Source organism: Vidua chalybeata, chromosome 17 (assembly GCF_026979565.1).
Source record: "Vidua chalybeata isolate OUT-0048 chromosome 17, bVidCha1 merged haplotype, whole genome shotgun sequence".
In the NCBI taxonomy this organism is placed as follows: Eukaryota; Metazoa; Chordata; class Aves; order Passeriformes; family Viduidae; genus Vidua; species Vidua chalybeata.
Window position 1 is genome coordinate 3,016,019 of NC_071546.1, and position 22,841 is coordinate 3,038,859.

General features: G+C 47.2%; 2 protein-coding genes across 2 annotated transcripts in view; one reads left to right on the forward strand and one right to left on the reverse strand.

Moving 5' to 3' along the window:
- Window positions 1-2,385: 2,385 nt before the first annotated feature.
- GDF5 (growth differentiation factor 5) lies at window positions 2,386-6,374 on the reverse strand. The gene is made up of 2 exons (XM_053958693.1): window positions 5,598-6,374; window positions 2,386-4,033 (listed from the first exon to the last, which is right to left on the reverse strand). Exons 1-2 carry the CDS (start codon window positions 6,229-6,231, stop codon window positions 3,165-3,167), a joined length of 1,503 nt encoding a protein of 500 aa, XP_053814668.1. The 5' UTR covers window positions 6,232-6,374; the 3' UTR covers window positions 2,386-3,164.
- A 3,974-nt stretch (window positions 6,375-10,348) lies between these two features.
- Window positions 10,349-22,841, forward strand: part of CEP250 (centrosomal protein 250) — a 28,163-nt gene continuing 15,670 nt past the window's right edge. Inside the window, exons 1-18 of the mRNA XM_053958694.1 lie at window positions 10,349-10,465; window positions 11,041-11,097; window positions 11,795-11,877; window positions 12,443-12,608; window positions 13,270-13,376; window positions 14,612-14,824; window positions 15,403-15,499; window positions 15,975-16,073; window positions 16,823-16,984; window positions 17,276-17,454; window positions 17,906-18,088; window positions 18,215-18,359; window positions 18,640-18,786; window positions 18,963-19,193; window positions 20,512-20,705; window positions 21,059-21,186; window positions 21,364-21,533; window positions 22,262-22,441. Of these exons, the coding sequence (XP_053814669.1) occupies window positions 10,349-10,465; window positions 11,041-11,097; window positions 11,795-11,877; window positions 12,443-12,608; window positions 13,270-13,376; window positions 14,612-14,824; window positions 15,403-15,499; window positions 15,975-16,073; window positions 16,823-16,984; window positions 17,276-17,454; window positions 17,906-18,088; window positions 18,215-18,359; window positions 18,640-18,786; window positions 18,963-19,193; window positions 20,512-20,705; window positions 21,059-21,186; window positions 21,364-21,533; window positions 22,262-22,441 (2,658 nt within the window). The remainder of the gene's footprint in view (window positions 10,466-11,040; window positions 11,098-11,794; window positions 11,878-12,442; window positions 12,609-13,269; window positions 13,377-14,611; window positions 14,825-15,402; window positions 15,500-15,974; window positions 16,074-16,822; window positions 16,985-17,275; window positions 17,455-17,905; window positions 18,089-18,214; window positions 18,360-18,639; window positions 18,787-18,962; window positions 19,194-20,511; window positions 20,706-21,058; window positions 21,187-21,363; window positions 21,534-22,261; window positions 22,442-22,841) is intronic.

The following is a 22,841-nucleotide window of genomic DNA, read 5'->3' on the forward strand; positions in this document are numbered from 1 at the left end:
TGTCATTTTACCTCATAACCCTGACACTTGGGCTTAAGCTGCTTCTGTTTTGGCCAAAGTCATTTTTGAAGCAGTAATAATCCATTATGATTCCAGCATTTTACTGTCTGTAGTTTCAAATTTGTTTAAACTGATATTACAGACCTACTGGTGGTTTAGTTTTTTTTATTTTCCTTTCTAGGTATAACTCCCACCAAGCAGAATGTGGGCTTTTGAATGATTATCAAAGGGTGTTTTTTAAGACTTTAGTTTGACAGTATTTCTTTTAATTTTTCCTCAGATCATACTGTTTGCTTTGGGATAATTGCAAAACCTTGGCATATTTTTCCATTTAGATACTTGTACATACTCAATTTAAATACCTTTTACCTGAGTCTATCTTGCTTTATTCATGCATTGAAAAACTCACACAAGGACAGCAAGAAAAAACCTCAGAGAGTTTTATACCTATTAGGTTTTTGAAACGTTCTTTCATGACCAGCCTCACCAGGACTCTCAGGCTGGTCACCAGCTCTGCAGTGTGAACTGAACAGGAATTTTCCTCCCCAGATTTCCAAACTATCATGCCTCATGTGTAACACCAGTGCTCCTGTCCACCACGGTTGTTACAGCCCTTGAATGAATCTAGGTGGTGCTGAAGCAAACTGCCCTGTGCAGGCAGTCCTAATCCTAGGAGTTAACTTGTCTAAGCTTAGATTTGTTTCAGGTGTATTTAAATAGGCAGTATTTGCTATTTTAAACTGATCACCCTTAGCCATTGAGGAACGTGCCTGTGTGGTTAGTAACTGGCATGGCACAGCTGTGCCTCACACGTCAGAGCAGAGATTTCCTTGGGAATGTGCAAACAGCATTCCCAGAGAGTGGGAGCAGCACTTGCCTAAGTAAGAAAGGAGACAACCCTTTGTCATGGTCATCTAGCAAACCTCTCCAGGAGACAGCTGAAGCCAGTGCTAGAGGAAGCTGCAAACACACCTGAGAACAGACAGGAGGAGGAAAAGAACTGCTTGAACAGATATGGGGGGGGGGGGAAAAGCCTGAGCTGCCCTCCTGGCTTTGGACTTGGCAGGGGAATGTTTTCCCTCCTACTGCAGCAATGGTAAAAATCAGCAGTATATAAATCAGGTTTTAATAAAGCTTAGAGTTGTCGGTTTGAAGACTGGCTGGTGATAAGCAGTTAGTGCTGGGGGTCAGTAACTGCTGTGCCTGGCCTAAGGCTCCATGAGGATGAGGAAGAGCAGGACCTGGGAAGGGACACTGAGAGTCCAGAAGGGAGATGGGGAATCCCTGCAGGCAGCCCTGACACACCAAAAAGACCCATAAAACACCCGAATTTCTCACACACTTACGAAGGAGCTTCAAGTGCTCCTCATTCAATGTGCCTGCTGCCCTGCATGCTGGGCATTCACCGTCTGGACAGGGGCAGCTTTCTGGTCCCTGGGTTTGCAGCAGGTGGGCAGTCCCTGCAGGCAGGAAAACCAGGCAATGTCAGCCCCTCCAAGCCAGGCAGTGTCAGTCTCTGCAGGCAGTAATGACCACTGAGCAAATTCCACAGATCAAATCTCCCTGCAGGGCTGTTCTGCATCCCTGAGCTGCAGGTGAGGGCACAGGGCAGGTCCCCTGCACAGGGGTTCCCCAGGTGTCTGGCAGCAAGGCTGCTTATCCAGGTACATTAAGCTGGTTAAAGGCTGAGCTGCCCAGAGAGTGCAGGAGGAAGGGCAGAGCTTTATGTTGCTGTTTATGGCAATTGACCAGGAATTTAGGATGGTTTGCTGCTGGTGTGAGCTTGAGGATGTCTAGACTGGGGTACTGAGCAGAAGATCTTGGGGACTGTACTCAGCTCTCTGCCTCTACCCACACCAGTGATGCTGTGCAGAGCCAGGAAATCTTATGACTCAATGGTCTAAGTAATATCAAACCTTAGCATTTATATTTTGTACTATTGATAAAATCCCTCAGTAATTTCTGATGGTTCATAGGACCTTTCTAATCCGTCTGTAGTTGAACATTTGGTATCTACCTTTGTGGGTGGAAACATACAGGGACAATCCCATTTGTAACTCATATCTGTAATAGGTAAAGGGGATATACAAGCACACAGCCCTTGGAGGCTGGGATAAAAGGATACCAAAGCTCTTTTGCAACCCTCTGCATAACTCATTTTGCCCCAAACACATCAAGTCATAGTGTCATTCCCCACCAGATCAAACCAGGCCTTCCTTTCAGATCTTTCTTTCAGTGTTTCCACAGTTTTTCTCTGTGGCAGCAAAATACACAGACATGTTTTGCATACCCCTGGTATTCTGCTGCACAGAAAAGTCCCTTTCACTTACATTTATTGTACAAAAACATAAACCAATTTCTTAATTGCGTTATAATTATGCAGAGTTGGACAGCTAGGCACAATGCAGCACTGTGTCAATAATTTATTACATCTTATGCCATAATTGAACACTTTTACTATGAGCACTTGAGAACAACTTGGACCTTATACAGAATAATATATTTTGCTACATAATAATGGAAAGGTGGATACTTAAGAAAGATGTGTAGCTTGGAGGAAAACATACATGGAAGGAAATACCTCCTGCATCACCTATCTTTATGTAAAACTTAAAACTAAACCAACATATTATATTTAATGACCCCTTTTTATATATGCATAGTTTCAAGAGCTAATCAGAAGGAAATCATATTACAGTGCAACTATTTACACCAAGATGGGGGCATACCAGAACACAATTCTTCTCAACATTGGGATTCTTTTCTCACATTTATGAATGGACAAAGCACATGGGAATCAGACAGAAATTCATTCTCAAGAACAATGTTCAAGGAACAAACAGGTCATATCCACATCTCACTGCTTTGGGGCTAAAAGCAGGAGATCTCAAGGTGTACAGGTATCATCTTCTCTGTCATGGACTTCACTTAGAGTCAGTCCTGTGTTGCCAGTGGCACAAGGCCTTAAATCCAGCTGAGTGACAGCATCCAAATGCTACTGAAGTATGTCCATGGAGAGACGCAGAAACACTGGATTTATTGCTACATCCTTGTAAAGATACTTACCCTAGGGGTAAGAAATCTAGTTAACCTTGTTTGAGGAGACGTTATGTCCAATGTGTCAAATTGCCTTTCATAACATATTCACGTGAGCAACTCTTCTGCTACCTACAGCCACACGACTCCACCACCATGTCCTCATACTGCTTGTAGACCACGTTGTTTGCAGAGTCAATGAAAAGGATGCTGATGGGGCTCAGCCGGGTTGGGACACAGCAAGTCGGGGGGGTGGACTCGGGGTCCATCGAGTTCATTAATGTCTGGATAACTGCGTGGTTGGTGGGCTCCAGGTGGGATCGGAGGGGGAATTCACAGAGCCCTTCGCAGTGATACGCCTCATACTCCAGAGGGGCTATTATCCAGTCATCCCAGCCCATATCCTTAAAATTCACGTGGAGGGCTTTTCTGCTACACCTCGCCTTCAGATTCTTGGTGGGCCTCTTCCCTTGCCGTGTTGCTAAAGGAGCTCTTCTCTTCCGCCTCTGGTTGAATAAGTACTCATAAACAGTTTTGTCATCTTGGCCGGACCTAGCTTTGATTTCATTAAAGAACAAGTCTCGTTTTTTCGTCCTCCCAAACACCAAGAACAGAGCCTTTTCATTGACCTGTCTTCCTGTTCTATTAAATCCCACACTCCTGAGATCAACAGCTCTCCCCCTGTCAAAAGTTTCCAGTTCAAAACACAAGTTAGCCAAGTTTTTAAAGTTTCTGAAAAGTTTCCAGATGTCAAACACTTCCCACTTGGGTGTATCGGTAATGCTGACAGTCCGAGAGTCCAAGAGTGTTGAGGCTTGTCTGTTTGTAGAGCAACTAAATAATTTTACTTGGGAAGTTTTTCCAGAAGAATGAGACTTCCATGTATCAGAAGGTTTTTTTCTCAATATTCGAAGCTCTGCTCCCAGCAAACCATCTTTTTCTAATGCACTGATGTCAAAAATATATTTTTGTTTTCTTATAGTTGGTGTTCGCTCATCTAAAAAAAAGCACACAGATTTTTAAATGTACATCAAGCACAGATCAATATCACTTATTCAGTTCTTAATGGTTTTCCTCAAATTTGCTCATAAGCCTCAAAGTTAGCCCACTGAACAGAAAGAGCAATTTTTGTCTAGGGGATCAGCCCCATGCAGGGACTCAGAAGAACTCAGGGACTCACCAGAGAAATGAGTTTCTGAGTCTGCCTTGTAGAAATCCCATTTCTTTCACCAGTGGGCATTTTCTACCTTCAAAGTTGTGATTAGCCAGTTGAAAAATAATACTTTTTCAGGGCTGAGCATTCACAGAATCTATTTACCACTTATATCCTACTTAAATTACAGAAAGAGAGCTTCACTGGTGGCCAAACCTTATGCTGGCTCCAAACATGAGCAAATTTACCCTTAGATGATGCAATAGTGAATTAATGCTTTAAAACCAGCATCCCCAGGAACTGCTAGACATAAGGATAATTGCCTCATGAACTAAACCCCACATGATTCACAATTTTTCAAACTGGGCAGAAAAGAATTCCTCCCTTTATCCTGACTTTACATTCACTTGCTTCAGGTGGTGAAGAATATGGCTGAGAAATATTCATTCCAGTGATGTGACATTAACAGTGGCTTCCAGTGGCAAGCTGGGAACCTGAAGGCAGCACTTGTGAGCAGTGCATCCCCCCTTCCCAGCAGCCAAGCTATTAATGAAGAGATGGCAAACAAATCCAGTCCTGGTGAGTCTTTCATCACAATTCCTTCACCAGCTGTGTTGCTTCCTTGAGAACATGACAAAACTCTTACAAATGTCACTGGAAGCAAGATGGGGCTCCCAAAGCAGAGTGTGAGGTGAACATCATTCATTGGGAGGCTGGTTATTTCTCCTGTGAAAGGAGACACTAGCCCAAATTTCCGGAAGTGTTTGGAACAGGAATGTTGAGCTGCACGTTCTAGAGTCCTGGATGTTATTACCCTTGGTAGCCTGTGCTGAGCTGTGGGCTCCTTGGTGCTACCTGAAAGTTTTAAGCTACTACAGGTACACCCACCCCACAGGATAATGACTCCTGGGTCTGCAGTGTAGTTCCTCACAATTCTACCTTGAACAAACCAGACTGGCCCTTTCATACTGAAACTTGTGGGTTTTTTTTTTTCAAAGAATAGCTCTGTTCTTAGCATATTATGTTTTTAGGCACACTACAATCTAACATTAGCTGATTCCATAAGCTCATTTCCAGCTAGCTAGAAAGAAAATAAGACAAAAATGTGAAAGGTTTTTAAACACCTAAGCATGCAAAGACTGACTGATTGTAAACAATATGCATCTAAAATATTTCCTAAATGTTTTCTTTGGCTGCCACACAGCCATCTAGTTCTGCCTGTAAATGAGTTTTCCAAGATAAGGCAGGAGGACAAAATCTGCAGCAAAGTTGTGTGATTTCATTTACATTAAAAAGAGCTATTTGACTTTACTGAAGTATGATTATTTTCCAATACTCTCTGCATTTATAAGCACACTCAGATGTCTCTCTCTGTCCACACTCACTCACACACAAGCTCCTTTCTTACCTTGTCCTTTGTCTATAAAGCTGGTTATTGTATTGGCAAGTCCAGCCTCCAGTTTTACACTTCCATTAACACCTTTTCTTTCTGCATCTGAGAGAGTCCTGTACAAAGAGAGCATGTATTCATGTGGCGTTATCGGGGGATGTCGGAAAGTTTCCTTAGCTTCCCTCTGGGTTACAGGCTCTTTAGTCTTTTTGGTTTTGAAAGAATCACTGTCAGTACTGCTTGTGCCAGTTTTTTTCAAAGCCACCTTGCTGCTAAGATTTTGAACCTTTGGAGTCACTGTCCTTACTCCAGAAGGTCTGCTGGGGAGATGTCCTACCTTGCCCTCCGCGGCTGCTGTTCTTGAGGGAACCTTCTTTGAGTCATCATTCTTGGCCAGCAGAGCTCCAGCCTGAACAGCACTGCTTTTAGTCCTGGCCTTTGAGGTCCCAGCGCTGTATCCATGGCTTGCAGTCCTCAATGTACCAGCCCGTGTGGAGGGATTCTTCTCCTTTCCTTCTGCTTTCAAAAAACCTAGTTTAGATCCTGGATTACCCTGGCCTGCTTCAGAATTACTCAGCGCTCCAGGAACTAGATCCAGAGACAGCCAAGTCAAATGCCAAAGCAGTAAAGTGAGAAAATGCAGGATTTTCATCCTCTGGTCTTCCTCTGAATGCCACTAAAGAAAAAATCAGAAAAGGTTCCTCCAGTTTGGCAGAAGAAAACATGAAAGAAATTAAAAACCAAAGTTAGCAAAAATGGTTTTTGTTTGAGATTAAAACATTTCCAATATCGTTGTTCAATACTTGTATCCAGTCCCATAGTGGAAATGCTCATGTACTCAGATACGATCTCCCCTGACTTCGGTTAGCAGCTATAAAGAAGTTGTTCTTGAAAAGAGAAAGTTTACCACCTCGTTTTCTTCTGTAAAACTGACTGAAAACTTGAAGGAGTCTTGTTTAAATCCAAGGGTTTTTTTTTTTTTTTCCAAGAAGGAAGAATGGCGTAATGCTGCCTCTGTGTTAAAAGGTTTTTTTAAAGTTTTGAGTTTTGAATCCTTTCCAGTGAAAATATTTCACACACAGAGATCTGCAGGTGCTCAGAAATCTTTTACAAACCTGAACTCTGGAATTGGAAACGGAATTCCAACAAACCTATTTAATTACTCTCTGATGTCATGCTGTCTAAACTAATTTAACTGCGATATATTTCTTAAAAAAAATCTTCTTTACCCTTTTCATTAGCATGAGTCATACTCTGCCTCATGTGAAACAGCTCCACAGGCTCAAAACTCCAGAGGATGCCTTTGCAAGTGGCAGTATGACCTCTGCCTCAGCCCTCAATGAACTTCACGTTTAGACAGGACAAACTGCAAGATCAACAACTGAGAGCTGTCACACAGTCCACTGGACACATACATAAACTAATTTAGAAATAATTCATGTAGCTCTTTTTCCAGAGAAGTTGTAACAGTGGCTTCACTCCGTCCCCCTGTGACTGAAGGGCTGCGCTGTAACGCAGGCGCTTAACGAGGGTAACATTTAATTTTAAACAAACTCAACAGGGCCGTGCCCGCAGTCAGTATATTTTGGCTTATTTATTGCTGTGCTTAAAAAATCCCGTGTCAGCCCAGCTGGAGAAGCAGCTCCTGCCGGAGGGGATGCCCCGCGGGGCGGGCGCGGTGCAGCGGGGCAGCAGTGCACCCTGCAGGCAGCCATCCTCCTCCTCCTTTTTCTCCAGAGCCACTCGGGAGCTGGAGACGGGCCGAACCCCGTCCTTCCTCCCGAGACTGCTGAACACCAGCCTTTGTTTGAATTTTAGATGCAAAATGTCCAAGAGCTGCTGGCCCCGGGGCCCCAAGAAGGCTGCAGGTCAAAACCAGCGCTCCTCATGTCAGGGCTGTCCTGCAGCTTTCAGCCGAGTGTGTCTTTCAAAACCTGCAAAAAACGAACTGGTGTTCTAAATGGGCCTTCGGGAAAGAAGGCACTGGGCTGGACTCAGTAGGGATTACTTGGACTCATCTCTCATCTTGCACTGATGCTAAGCCCAGTCCTTTTCCTGCAATTGCTTTTCTTTCTGAGTTAAGATTAAAGGAAAAAGGTACACCACCTTTTAGCTTGTCCTGTGTGTGCTGTAGCATTCCCCACCCACCCTGACCAGTATCAGAAACACTGAACTGCTTTCATAAATAACAACCTGCATGACATGAGAAGCTCTGAATGCTTCACTTGTTTTGATGGAGGAACTGAAGGTTAGAAGAGTTCAGTGATTTTACAGATGTCACAAATAAGGTAGATTCAAATCATGATCCTCCTGATTTTGATCTAATGGCCCTTCCTCTGATGTCAGTTGTGCTTTTGATATTTCCCTACAAAATAAAGCATCTTCTCCTGGGAGTTACCTCTGGTGAAACCATTCCCCAGCAGTCACTCCACACCATCCCATGGCCCTCCCAGCCATGCCATCACTTTATCCTTCCCATACTGCCCACCTTTCTGCTGGTGTGCTGTGTCTGGTTCTGCACCATGGGGGTATCGATCAGCTTGCCAGTAAGCCACAAAAGTAGCTAAATGTTGAGTTTCTACTTTTAATCTATCCAGCTTCCAGTTTTTACAATGCTTGCAAGAATTCAGTATCTTTAAAAGGTTGTTTGCTCTATCAAGCTTGGCTGAGATTTGCAAACAGATTTAAGAGATGGAACGTGAAAGAGCAGGAGGTTGGACAATGTGATTACATGGGCATTGTCTTAGTAAATCAAATTAAAGCATGATCATTGATATATTCAAAGAATATTTACATTTCTGAGATTAAAAAATCTTAGTGGGCTGGACAGAGCTAGACAGAAGGAAAAAGGAAAAGCAAGCAAAACAAGGTGTGCAAACTAATCTCTCTCTTTAAAAGAGGCTCTCTTGAAGCAAACAGCATCTCAGTGCTTGGAACTGAGTGCACTGAGCCCCACAGACCCCAGAGTGGAATGCTGACCCTGAACAAGACCCACAGACTGGGGGGTTCCTATGAACCCTACACCAAAGTGGAGTCAATCCAGCTGGCTAAACTCAAACTCCACTGATATGTTCAATATGTAGCTAGAGACCCTCCTGCTGGTGAGGCTCTGGACACAGTGGAAGTGGTGTTCCAAGCCTCTCACTGCTCACCACTAGCCAAATTTCTGTGCACCCTCAAGTGGCCAGGTTCATGTAGCCCACCTGTCCTTCTGAGCCTGTTCTGTGACAGCAGCTCCTCCCTCACACGGTGTGAGTAGGGATTTGAAAAGGGAGGGCCACCTGTGTCCCTGCTGCCTGGAAGTGCCTTGCCTCCTGTTCTCCATATCCTGAGGTTATGCCTACATGAGCTGTGACACCTTCTCAGACAATCTCAGCCCTTCTGGATGTCCTGCATGGTCTAGAGGAAGGGATCACTCTGGGGAGCCAAAGGAATATTTCATAGTGTTGAAAACACTGCCATTCCCTGAGGATGAGCAGTTCCATTGGATATGTGATGCCAAGAGTTAGAATCTGCTCTGTGCTGCAAACTTGCAGTTGAAGCTGAACATGGAAGTCTTTATAGTGATCTATCAGGAAATTCATTGTCCTTTCCCAGGTGGACTAATTTCCAGAAAGGACTTACAAAATTGAGTTAACTCCATATATTAGGCTATTTGCTGTCACATTGTTTTGCTTATTGAAACTAATTATCATTCTATTTCTGTGAGGATTTAGACCTCTGCACCATAGCTCTTGGGCGACTGTTTTTTAGAAGTGTGAAGTTATAATTTAGGAAGGGACTTAACAGCTCTGTGCTTTTCAAAACAAAAGACTGACACAAAACCTACAGATGTTGTAATTAAAACTCACTGGTCTTGGGCCAGAGCAAAACAAATGTAGTGATGTTTCCACTCCCATGTGAAGGTGGCACAATTTAAAACACTGTGCTACAATGTTGTGATGTTAAATAAAAATCGGAAGTCCAAAGAAATAATTGTGTCATTGGTTATCAAGAAACTTGGCTACATCTGCGAACAGTAGTGAACTACAAAGCACAGAATCATAGAAACATGGAATATCATGAGTGGGAGTGTTATTTTTGTTTCTTGATTCCAACAGATGTACCTAATTAAGTGGAATTTTTTTTCCCCTAATTTTTGGTACCTCTGCCTGTTACCAGTTAGAGAAATTCAGTTTGTTTCAAGCTTCTTCAAGTCTATTCACTAACAGAGTCCCTCCATTTGGTATACAATGTTAATTTCCCTGAGTTGCCTTTGATAGGTATTGTTCACCTTTGCAATAGAAGCATATTTATATGATTCAAGACTTGAGAGATCCTGAGATCCCAAATTACTTTGCTGACCAAAGAGAATTTTGGTGGCAATTCATTTATTCCGCCTCATTAAAAAAACCCAGAATGTCAGCACTGAAGCATTCACTGTCACAGGAAAAAGCAGGGACTGAAAACAAGCCCGCGTTATTCAGCAGCCAAATACAAAATGGAACATATTGTTAGCAATGGGCTTAACCAACTCTCAGAACAATTCCCGACGAAATGCGGAGGGTTCACTATCACTGTTTTTTTCTGATTCCATTCCCTGCCGGCGCAGCAGAGCGGAAGCGCCCACAGCGGCCAGCACTGCGCCCGCGACGGGCAGGCCGCGCTGCCCTCACGGAGCCTGCGCTGCCTCCAGGCGGCCCCGGGGAGCCGCTCCGCCCGCGGCCGGCGGGGCGGGACCCTCGGGGCGGGCTGGCCCGGGCAGGGCAGGGCCGCGGGCTGGGCCGGCCATGGCGGGCAGCGCCGGCTATGGGGAGCTCAGCCCGGGCTCGCTGCGGCGGCGGCTGCGGAGCGCGGAGGAGGCGCAGCAGCGCCAGGCGGGACTGGTGCGGCAGCTGCAGAACGAGGTGAGGAGCGGGCGGTGCCCGGCGGCGGGGAGGGGGTGCAGGGCCGCCCGCGCTGCCCAGGGGGACTCGGCGGGAGCCCGCGGGGCCGCCCCGGGCGGGCGGTGCCGAGCTCGGGGCGGGGAGGCCGCGGAGCGCCCGTCCCGCCGCGGTCTCGCTGCCGAGCCCCTCCTGATCTCGGTGCCTGCAGCATCGCTGCTGCTCGGCCCCGTTAGCAGGGCTTGTCCCGGGCAGGAGTCGGGCCGGTTTGCTTGCAGAGCAAGTTTGAAAACTCGTTTCGGTCGCTTCAAGGACCCCCTTGAACAGTTGGCTCGGGGTACGTAGGGGCCGTAGGTCAGGTAGAGCTGTCCGCACCTGTCCCATCGTTCTGCTTGCTGCCGCTGTCTCAGGTGAGCAGACAGTGCTACGCATGAAAGAAACCCCGCCCCAATGTCGCTTCCCTATATTGCAGTGACCTCTTTTTGAGCGTATCAGAATCACTGTGCTTGGGCTGGAGAGAGTCAGAGAAAAGTTAACGTGAGGTGAGCGGAGTCTATTACAAGCTGCTTCTCTCATCTGCATTCTCTGTATTCATTCAGGTACTGCAGTACCAGACCTGGTGTCAAGAGTTGGAGCAGCAAGTGAAAGCTGGAGGGGTGAGTGTGCTGCAGGTTGTGAACTAAAAAGGGTGTATCTAATGTTCCCAAATGCAGACCAATAAAAACGCTCCACAATCCAATCACAAGAAAGCAAGTTTTTACTGTCTGAGGGTTTAGAGAAACACTGTGTTTTCCCATCCGTGTGTTGTCCAGTTGCCATTCTTAGAGCAGTCAGTAGTCCCAGAAATGCCAGTCCAGAAAACCCAGCTGAGGATTTTAATTTTGTGAAAGAGTGCTTCATTGGAGTTACATTTGTCCTGGGTCTCAGGAGAGGACTGTGCTGCATGTTACACGATACAGCTGTCCCGGAGAAAGAACCAGTTAAAACACCTTTTTGGAAGTCAGGAAGGCTGGTGGTCAACATACAGAACTGGCTCAGTGCATTTCTTTCTGCTTCATAGCTAAAATAAACCTAGAAGCCAAAGGGTGGAAGAATAGGAGAGCATTCCCACGCTTCAAGTCCAAATCAGCACTTGAAGTCATGAAGTGAGGACACATAGCAGTGGGAGAGTGAGGAGAGCTGCTCACACTAACACCCTTCCCTTCCCTTCCTCCCCGTAGTCACAACGCTGTTACACCTGGAAGAAGCCATGAGCTCCTGAGATACCAAACAAATGGATAGGAAAATGGTGGATGCTGACAGTGGGGAAGGAAACACTATCAATTTGACTAAACATTTCCTTTCTTCTTAAAGGGATCCCTTCCAGGCAGATGGGAAGCCACAGCAGACCACAGCCTGGAGAAAGCACTGCTTCAGGTGGAAGAGGAGCAGCAAAGGTACAAGGAAAAAGCATTTTTTCATATTTGGTGTCCTGGATGCTCACGGAAGTGAGGGAAAACCTGTCAGTACTACCTGGCCTCCCCAGGGGAAGCGGTTGGGCAAGCTGCTTTGACAGGAGAAAGGTCCACAATCTGCTTTCTGTGGTGCAGTAATAGTGCTGTGTGCTTAATGGCTCTGCTTTGAGTGGGGAAGTGGGGTGTATATTCTGGGTGAAAGGTCCTTTTCCAGCCAAAATTATTCTGTGGTTCTAGTAGGTGAACAACTCTGGACAGTGCTATAGAAAAGTGATACATTCAGTGACTATCAGCATGAAGAGGGGGCAAATTATGACATGTGGGCATCGTCAGGGTTGAAGGGGAAACCAAAATCATGGATGGAAATTGAAGGCTCAAAGCACAGAGAAGCAAATGAGGTTTTCATCACAGAGAGATCTTAGTTAACCCTGTAAAGTACTTTTACTGCCTCTCAGACAGTAGTCAGTGTTAAGAGAGCTGGGAAAACACAAGGATGCTGAAGAGCTGTTGTTCAGCGACCTCATTGTTGTTTCTCTCTCTTTCCAAGGTGTGAGAATCTGGCAGAAGTGAACACTCTTCTGCGGGAGCACCTCGATAAAGCCAGTGAGGTTAATTCCGCCCTCAGAGAAGATGTTGGAAAACTGACGGTGGATTGGATGAGGGCCCGGGAAGAGCTGGAGTTGAAGGAGAGTGAATGGCGCAGTGAGCGTGAGGTGAGGACAGGCCACGAGAATGCCAGAGGGGAATGGGAATGCGTTTTGTTCCTGGCATGGAAAACTTGCTGTGTGGAGGCTTTGGCTCTGCTGAGGATGTACTGGTGCTGGACAGGGGAGTGGGAGGGAGGAGTGTCAGCAGAGGGTGCTGGGGGAGATGCCCACCTTCTGCGACTGCGCTGCTTGGTCGAGAAGATAGAGCTGGGCACTGTAGGGCAGTCACAGGTACACTTGTCTCTTTAATAGTTCCTTAATCCTTGTTTTGAGCAATTGAGACCAGAGAGGTCCGTGTGTGTTCAGATTCAAAGTGGCCAACACAGGAACAAGACAGGCCTCTTGTACTGACTGCCTGTTGTAAGCCAATCTGGCACTGGGCTTGAAGGAGCTTGTGTTTGTGTTCCTCTGCTGGGACTTTGAGGCGATGAATCACTATCAGCTTGCTTTGCTGCTACCCACTGCTACAGGAGAAGTGTGGGTGATCCCTTCTGGGCAGGTGGTTCCCTTCTGTGGGCCTCTGTGGTGCCTCTTCAGTCCTTGATGCCCCTGGTGCAGTAGTTATTAAAGGGCACCTCGTGATGGTGATTTACTCTCTCCTGTCTGAGAGATGTTACAGTGACAGTGAGGGCTGAATTGGCATTTCTTTTTGTCTTTGCATGTTTAGCTTTATGACAGCTACTTAAGAGGGGAACATAACCGTCTGCTCAGCCTGTGGCGGCAGGTGGTGACCTTCCGCCGCCATTTCCTGGAAATGAAGACTGCCACGGACCGGTGAGTGGAAGTTGAGGCGAGATCTCCTGCAGCAAAAGTGTGGCTTGCTTACTTTTCAGTCCTGCTTTTTGAACCTCAGTGTTGCATTAGTTACAGCAGAGGTAGGATTTCTCCTTTGGCAGTCGGAAGCAAAGCCATTCAGCATGCTTCGGGCTGTTCTCAGAAGAGTTGTTGGCTGCTGGTCTTCAGATAAAGCTGAAGGGCTTGGGCCATGAGGACAGCAGAGGCTCTGAGCAGGTGATGACTGTGGTGATGTGTGGGCATGTGAACACAGGCACAGAAATGCATGGACACCTGGTAAGACATTCACTGAAGCTGTACATGCAGCATATAGAGTGGTCTCTTTTATGAAATTATAAAAACCTGCCTTTAAAAAATCTTTACCAGGTTTCTTTTCCCATTGCTCATAAGAGAAAGATAATTAATGCATATTTTTTCCCTTTTAATTTCCAGCATACATTTTTTCTGGTCAGTTTGTATCCTCTTACTCCTTTTCCAGTATTGCTGAGAGAAAGAACAGCTTCTCTGCCCTGTTACTGCATTTGTCCAATTTATTTTGCTTAGTTTGATACCTCTTTTTATGATTGTTTCTTGTTCTTGGGCTCTCTGAGGTTTTTTCTCCCAAGAAAAATAGTGTAGCCGTAATAGTACCTTCTGGTATCAACATGCACTTTCAAATTCCGGGTTAGTGTAAGCCATTTGTCTTATTTGATTATAAGTCTTCCCTATTGTGTAGAGTCTGCCTGACCTGCTATTTAGTCCTTGTGTTGTTTGTGCTTTTATGTTACAGCATTTCAGGCTGATTCTTACACCACCTTTCTGAAATGTTTTATTATATAGGTATAGTCTTGAGCTTCTTAGCAGTCCAAGTGGGGATCACAGAGCACTCAAGAGCAGAGTGTATAAAAGCTGGGGATCTTGGTAAAAATCCTAATTTCTATTAATGATAATTGCAGTATGTTAATAAGAGTAATTAGAGGTGCTTGAGGCCTTCTGGCCTGTGCCATATCTTACTTCTGAGAAGAAAACAGACTCCACACTTGGCTACCTGGTAAAGTCATTGCTCAGCTGTCAAGATGTGTCCTGGTCCCCAAGTGTCGGATGAATGACTTGTCCCCAGTGAAGTTGTCACCTTGCCTGCCAGCTCTTCCTGATGCATGATTGCCTGCTTCAGAAGTGAATCAGTTGATAAAGATAGTGGAGTGAACATTGGCTCTTTCTTGGTTCCTCCTCAGAGATTTGTCAGAGCTGAAGGCAGAACAAATGAGGCTTTCTGGATCTATTATTGTGAGCTGCTCTCGCCTGAACTCCTGTGTGCAGCTCAGGGAGTCCATCCCTCTGGGTAAACCTGTCCTCAAGGATCAGGCAGAGCAGCAAGTGAAACCAGCTCAGGAAGTGGTAGCCTTACAAGTCAGGTGTGACATGGAGAAGAAAGAGCTTCAGGACAGGTAAACATGTTTTAACTTTGCTATTACCAGCATTATCTTTTGTGGCAGCTTCTTGGGTTCACAGATGGGCTGTGCTCACATTTAGAACAGCCCTGCACAGCCCTGTGTCTGTCCCCAGTCAAACTCTTGCCTTCAACAGAAAGGATGGAAAAAATTATCTGCCCGACAGAAATTCTTCCAAGTAAGACAAGACTGAAAAAGAGATAGCCTCTGATAGTGCTTTTGCTGTTAACTGATTGTTGGTGAAAAACTGAATTCAGCATAAAGAGAGTTGTGTTTCTTGTACAGCCCTTTTACTTCTCAGGGCTGTGCTGAAGGAGTTGGGAGGAATTTGCCCAGGGCCACCATAAGCACTGCAGCACCTCTGTGCTGACAATTCCTTGCAAGAGTGAGTGGCCTTTGGGGCAAGAAGTGCCATTTTGCAGCATCAAGCCTATTAACCTGTAGAGATGAATGCTGCCTTTGCTGTGTTTCCTGGGTTGAACTTTGCTATGCTATGCTTTGGGGAGCTGCTTCGCTCTTTAACAGGTGCTGGTGTGCAAAGCTTTTGGAGTGGCATGTAGACCTTCTCTTCTCAGGGTGATGGAGCTCTCAGCCTTGCTTGTACAGTCTCAGAAGCAGAACGAGGAGAAGGAGAAGACCATGAAAACACTTAACGACACAGTGGAGATTCTAGTATGTTTTACCTTTACCTGGGAGATAGCCCAGTGTGTGCTCTCCAGCCTGAACACAGAGGTGTGGCTTCCTCAGGAGAAACAGTGGTAAAGATGCCCAGTGTATGGGAACATCAGGCACCTTGGCAAAATATTCCTTGTGTGTTTGGCAGATGTGGAGTCAGTCCAAATGCAGGCAGTGCCAGAGGAACTGCAGACAGTTCAGGTGTCTTCCTCTTAGGGAAAATGCTCTTCTGCCTGTGACTTTAGGTCTCTGGGGATCATAGTTCCTTAGAACTACTGTTTAATAGCAGTCTATAGAAACTAGCTTTTGGTCTTCCTTGTAGTTTTAGTAGAGAAGAAATGGAATAGATATGAACAGGAATATACTGGAATCACTGGAGCTGAGACTTAGCAGTATGACTGCTACTGAGGATGGGAATTCTGCAGATGGGAGCAGCTCTTCCGTGCCCACCCTTTCTTTATTCTGTTCTCAGGAATCAAGTTGGATAGAGAAAGAATTTGCAGCTTCATTGACTAACAGTGCCAAAGAAGAGATTCTTTTCCTTCAAAAGCTCATTAAAAATATCACTGAGGTGAGTACAGACCTGATTACAGGGATGATATCCCTGTAAATTTGATTTTGAAGTATTTGAGGAAGGCAACAGACTGGCTTAGGGACTAGAGATACATATTGTGTACTATCTGTGTTAACTGCCATTGCCTGTTTAATTTTTAGACTACTTTTCTGACACAGAACCTGTTCTAGCTTGTGAGTTGCTGTCCTGTGACAATTTAGTGAGTCAGTAGAAGTTTCAGTACCTTTGCCTTCACCACCCCGTTAAGGTCTCTCTTGGACTGTGTTTTCAGAGTGTGCTACTTGACATTTGCTACTTGACATTCCCTCACCCTCTTTGAGCAATGAGTCTGTTGTTCTTCAGATCTTTGTGAAAGGTCAGTGACTCAGTTGATGCACTTGCCGGCTCTGCTCCTTCCCTCGGTGTTCACTGACCATTATAATCTCCCCAGAATCACAACTTTCAGGGGTAACCTTAACTTAGCCCTAAAGTTCTCTTAATAGAGATGAGTTTAGTTGTCAGCTCTTCTACACAGCTGCAAGAAAGTGAGTGTTCAGGCAGCCTCCAGCCACCACACACTTGTGATGAGTAGCTGTAATCAGAAATCCCTGGAGTACTTGTAGCCATAGGGACAAACCTTTGTGGACTGAAGAAACAACAAAATTGAGTTTTTAATGACTCCAGGGTAAAGTGGAAGGAAAATGAGAACAAGATAAAGAAAACCAAGTAAAATGAGCAAAGGCTAACAGCTGGATGTGGGCTTTCAGATGGTGTTAGACAACAGTGACAGCATGGTCAGCATTATCTGCACTGGCAGTTCCCAGCATGCAGACTCTGGGGACATCGTCTCAGCTCCAAGATCTGTTGATACAGGGCATGCCTTTGGATTGGTTCTGGAAGCACTGGCAAGGATGCGAGGGGCAACACGGGTGAGAACTTTGTGCCTTCCCTGATAGCCACAGGCTCAGTGCTGAGGCCTTGCTCAGCTCGACACCTTTCCATTTGCTCAGCCACTTGAGGCACTTTTTCGCACCTTCATACTCATGCTTCTGCACTGCTTTGCTGTGTTCTACTGCTTTTCTTTCCTTGATGCCCACCCTCTCAACACAGCTTTTGCCTTCTGAGGAGCTGTCTCTGCTAGCTGTTTCTTCCAGCTCTCTGGAGCCACCTTCCCTGGTCCTTATTGCTCATTTGTGCTCCTTCCCTACCTGTTCCTGCAGGCCCTGAGAGAAGAGCTTTCTGCTAGGCAGGACTCAAACAAATTCCTGCTGCAGCAGCAGAGATATCAGGAAGAGAAGTGCAGGGAGGTGCAGCAAAGGCTTGAGCAACTGGAGGAGAAATGCAAGAAGTCCAGCAGCCACCAACAGCACCTTCAATCTTTAGTAGAAACACTCAGAAGGTGAGTGTCTCCTCCTCCTCCTCCTGCATTCCAGAAACAATCTGCTTCCAGGCCTGGGAGTTCAGAGGCGTCCTGGGTGAAGAAGTCACCTGCCTACCATGTGTGGGCCTCAGTGTGGCTCTCGAGCATCGTCCTGTCTGGGTTTTTCATGCTCTCCTGTGACTTCCAAGGCTGTCTGGGAGATGCAGAGCCATGTTGGAATAGAAGACTCCTTCTTCTCACCATTCTGCTTCCCTGAATTCTGTTCTTTGCGTGCCCCTGCTCAGCCACTGCTTCTCACTGAAGGAAGGCAAAATCCTGCCTTTCCCATTGCCTCTGGAGGATTTTCTTGGGAGGGAAAGAGCAAGGTCTTCCTTAGCCCACTGTCCCCAGCTCCATCGTGGAGTGCTGAAAATGGCATTGCTGACTCTTCAGGCCTCTTGGTTCTTCTGACTGAGCCTTGTCTCTGCAGTGACTGTACAAACCTCGAGAAAACTAGGGAAGAACTACAAGAACAGCTTGGATTAAGGGAGCGAGAAGCCTCATGTCTGCGTCAGAGTAACGCTGAGCTGCAGATGAAGGAAGAGTCAGCCCAGGCAGAAAAGGCAGAGCAGCAGGACAGGATGGAGAGAGCACGCCGTGAGCAGGAGCTCCTGTGAGTGTTAAAGCTTTCTCTGGCAGTGCTGGGCTTGAGGAGGCCCAGTGTGAAGGAACAAATGGCCTGCTCCTCTCTCGTAGCATAGACTGTTTTTCTATAAAAACCTCTTTCTCCTCCTCATAGGGTGAAGGACTTGGCTGCACTTGAGGAAAAACACTCATTACTGCAGAGCGAGTTGGTAGGCAAGAAAGAGACACTGGAGAAATTGCAGCTTCAGAAGGATCTGCTGGAGCAAGAGAAGGATGAATTTGCCATGGCTCTGGAGAAGGTATGGACACTTTATTCTTAGGCAGCACTTGTGGGAGTGGGAGCTGTGCCACCAAGATCACCTGAGATGCTGCTTCTGGCAGTAGAAGAGAGGGACAATGTTGTTGTTCTTGGAAAATGGTGATCCAGCCAGACAGGCTCTTTGGGATCATTAGTCCCCATGGTCTTACTGGAAGCTCTGCCCTAGGAATAAGTCAAAGACACGCAGGGAAGGTGGAGTGGCTGCCTGCAGTCCAGGATTTTGCTGCCCTTGTTGTCCTATTGTTGTTTTGCCTCTCCAGGCAGAGCGGTCAGTGGCAGAGCTGACAGGGGCTCAGAACAAGCTGAATGCTGAAAGAGCTGATCTACAGGCTGCAGCAGCGAAGATGAGCAGCATCAATGAAGCTCTTGCATTGGACAAAGTGCAGCTGAACAAATATATGTGGCAGGTGAGCAGAGGTACCAGAGATGTGCCAGGTATTTGTCTCCAGCTGCTGCTGTTTCTCAGCCTTCTTAGCTTGGCACGGTCTGCCCAACTGACTGTGGCAGTGTTCCTTTTCTGTCTGAGCCAATCTTTCATAGTAATTCTTCCTGTACTTTATTTCCTCTATATTTGTGACTCTAGCTGGAGCAAGAGAAGGAAGTTTTGTCTGCTAAAGTGGATGAGATGGAGAGAGCAAAGATCTGTGAGCAGGAGAAGCTGAACTTCTGTGAAAGAGCAAACAAAGAGCTCTGTGCAGAGAAAGCCCGGCTAGAGCAGCTGCTGAAGGAAGCAGAGGAGCAACGGGAGGAGCTGTGGCTGGAACTTAGGACACTGGGAGAGGAGAAAGCAGAAACCCAGGAGAAATTCCGTCAGGTGACCAAAAGTATGGTGCATCCATGTGAGCGCTGGGCTGCTTGGTTGAGGGAATCTTTACCTGATGGATTCTGCAGTGGTTTTGTCAGGGGGACATGTGGTAGTGCTAGAGGTCACAAGGCTTCGCTTGCTCCTTTTTGGAAATGTGTGGGTGGCTCGCAGAGCTGTTCCACAGTTCTCAGAGTTGTCCTCTGCTTCTACAGAGTCTTTTACTCCATCTGTCTTTGTTGGCTTCTTTTTTGGCTCTTGATAACCTGCGAAGAGATAATTGTGTTGTCCATGAATCTGAGTGGGTGGCAAAAAAATCAAACTGTGGCAAAAGGATCAAACTCTGTAGCTCTGAATCCTTTTTCTGGAAAAAAACAGGTCTGTATGTTTCTGTTGATGATTTTTGTCATGAAGTTGGAGCATATCCAGAGAAGGGAACGCAGCTGGGGAAGGGTCTGGAGCCCAAGTGTGACCAGAAGCAGCTGAGGGAGCTGTGGGAGCTCAGCCTGGAGAAAAGGAGGCTCAGGGGGCACCTTCTTGCTCCCTATAGCTCTCTGTGACAGGAAGCTGCAGCCAGGTGAGGGTCAGGCTCTGCTCCCAGGGAACAAGGGCCAGGACCAGAGGAAACAGCCCCAAGCTGTGCCAGAGGAGGTTTGGATTGGGTGTTACAGGATAGCTGCAAGAGAAGGCTTTGTTTCTCATGATCCCTGTCAGACAATCTCAGTTCTGGGGAATGTGGTAAGTTTGGCAAATGCACAGCAGACGTTTTGCTTTGGCCACATCAGCCAGATGTCCATCAGTCACGAAATGTCTGCTCAGCACAAGAGCCATTTCCCTGTGAGGCATCCTCTCCTTGCAGAGAGTTGCTATGAATATGTGAGGAAAAGACACTTTGATGTGAGTTTTGTTCTTGAAGGGGGAAATCCTGTATATTTTCCCTTGATTCAGCAAGCAAATTTGTTTTCCCAAACCTTCCTGAAAATGTCCAGCAAAGAAATAGATCCAGAGAGAAATTTTGTTTGCCAAGTGGCAGCTGTGGAAGATGCAGTGGTTTTGGGTGACAACACGGAGTTTGGAGTAGGGATGTTTGTTGGGAAGGAGCTGTCTGGTCCCAGGCAAGCCAGCAGGGCCTGACACAGCACTTCCAAAGTAACAGTGCCAGAGGCTTTTGGCAGCCCAGGCTATCAGAGCTGCATAGGGCAGATGCTGTGAAACTTTGAGCCCAGAGCACAGGTGCTCCTTGTCCTCTGGCTGCCTGCGAGGTGCCACTGGCTGGCTCTGCACAGGGCTCCTGAGGAAGGGCTCGAGCTGTACCTTGTCCCACTTCCAGGTTTCCCAGGAGCAAGAGTCGTTGAGCAGGGCTCTGGAGCATCTGCGCCAGGAATCCTCTGGCCAAGGGCATGAAATGGCTCAGGTGTGCAGAGAGAAGGAGCTGCTGGGCCGGGAGAAGGCTGCCCTTGAGGGCCGACTGGCAGCCACAGAGCGCCACCAACATGACCTTTCCAAGCAGCTGGCAGAGACCAGGTAAAGGCAGGGAGCAAACCCTGGGCAGGACAGGGCTGAAGAGCTGTAATGATAAAGGTGGTAAACACTGCACAGGGGTTTAAGGTATCCTCTGTGCTTTTCAGATGTAGATTTGGCTGTTGAGGTCAGGTTGGGCTGGGCTGTCTGTGCTATGCCAGGCCATAAGGAAGGCCTGGGCAGTCCCTCAGAGGGCCCTGCTCTGCTGTTGAAATGGCACAAATGTGCCTTCTCTGGGTGAGTTTCCCCATTTCCCGTACTCAGGTGTGGGGATCTTGAGCCACGTCGTCCTGGAATAACTGGCTGTGGGTGTCTGGAGCAAGCAACTCATGTCTCTCCATACGTGCAACTTGTAGGTCAGCAAAGGAGAGCCTGGAATCCAGGCTGTTTGCTGCTCAGCAGCAGATATCTCAACTGGAGGTGACCAGGAACCATCTGGAAGCTCAAGTGTTCACAGTCACACAGGCCAAGGAGGTGATAGAAGGTGAGAACCTCGTGTGCTTTGTTTGTGGTGCTGCCCCTGCTTAGAGAAGCTAAGCACCCTGTAAAGCTGCCTCTGTCCACAGGGCTTCTGAGGAGTGGTGGGGCTTCTGGCAGTGAAGGGGCTGAGGTCAGTAAAGTCAGTAAAGACTCTGACTCTTGCTGTTGGTTGTGTTTGCAGGAGAAGTGAAGTGCCTGCAACATGAGCTGGAAGCAGAGAGAGCTCTCAGGAGGCAGGAACAGGAAGACACAGCTCAACAGCTCCTGCAGGCAGAGCAGCAGCATCACGAAAGCCTCAGGCTTCAGGGAACTGCTCAGCAACTGGAAATAAAGAAGCTCCTGCAAGACCTGGTAGGGGACAGTACACTTCTGAATTGTCCAAGCCAGCCCTGTGGGTTGGTTTAGCACAAGCAGAGCCTAAGGGTGTGAAAGGGCAGCAATCCTCTGCCAGAGGCCTCCCGCTGCTGGGCCGGGCAGCAGAGCCAGCAGCTCGGACTTGGAGGTGCCCGAAGGCCCCCAGGATGGTGCTGGGACAGTAAATGCAGCCACGGCTCCAGTGAGGGTGTAAGAGGAGTTCCAGAGTGGGTTGGGCAGTGCCCACCCAAAGCGTGGCAGCCCAGGGCAGGATCGTGCCTGAGTCCCACGTGCCACGGAGCAGATGCCAGTGTGGAGCAGATGCCAACAGTGCTGCTGGCTGCAGGCGTGGGAACTCGGTTCCTTTCTTGCTGTGCTTCCATGGTGGACAGAGGGATTAGCTTTGGGCTGGAAGCAAATGGAACAGGCCCCTTGTCCATGGTCCTTCAGTCCTTGTCACTGGGGCATCAGAGAGGGGAAGGTGACACCTCCTTTTGTGAGTGCTTGGACTCAACGCTTGGGAAGGTCTTTGCCAACAGAAGAGATTCCATGAGTCTGTGATTCTTGCACCTGCTGAGCCTCCTTTTGAATTCCATGACAGGACACGGTTTCTGGAGCACTGTTGTCTTTCCTGGTTGGGGGTTGTGGGAGGGAGAAGCTTCACCTTTTTCAGCAAGGAGCTTGCCTGGCACTTCATCTTGCAAATTTTTCCCTCCCCTCCTCAGGCAAGTGAGTGCAAAGGGCACCATGCAGAGATGCAGGAGATGCTGGAGCAATGGGAAAAAGAGAAGGCAGAGAGAGAGCAGGAGCACAAGAAGGTGCTGTTTGAGATGAGGCAGGAAGTTGCCACCCTGCTGGCCCAACAAGAAGAGGAACGAACTAGATTTGAAAATGCCAAGCGAGAGGTAATGATTGTGGGGGGAGAACTGGTGTGATTTTTTGCAAGGCTGGAGCTGTGGGAGATGGCACGACATGGGGCTGTGTGGAGCATGCCCTCCGTGTGTTCTACATTGAATTGGGAGAGGTGAAAGCTGAATGGGGACCAGGAATGAGCCCTCTCATAGGAAGCCAGGCAGAAACATCAGCTGTCAGCTGAGATTTTTGTGCTGCTCTTGTGCTCTGTTGTTCTAAGATGTACCTCAGGGTACCTTCACTGTTCTCTTTCTGCTCCCCTTTTGGTGTGTACTGGTAGGTGTCCATAGCCAAAGTGTGTTTGTAGCTCTTTTCTTATGTGAGAACAGGGAGAGCACAGCAGGAACACTGACAAGAGAAAAATCTTTTTAAAGACTTGCCTGGAGTATTTCT

Bases quoted from the DNA above. Each gene is read 5' to 3' on its own strand.
- GDF5 (XM_053958693.1), bottom strand. From the start codon at position 6,231: ATGAAAATCCTGCATTTTCTCACTTTACTGCTTTGGCATTTGACTTGG. The intron at 4,034-5,597 runs GTAAGAAAGGAG...GCTTTTTTTTAG, and splicing joins CTTTATAGACAAAGGACAAG to ATGAGCGAACACCAACTATA.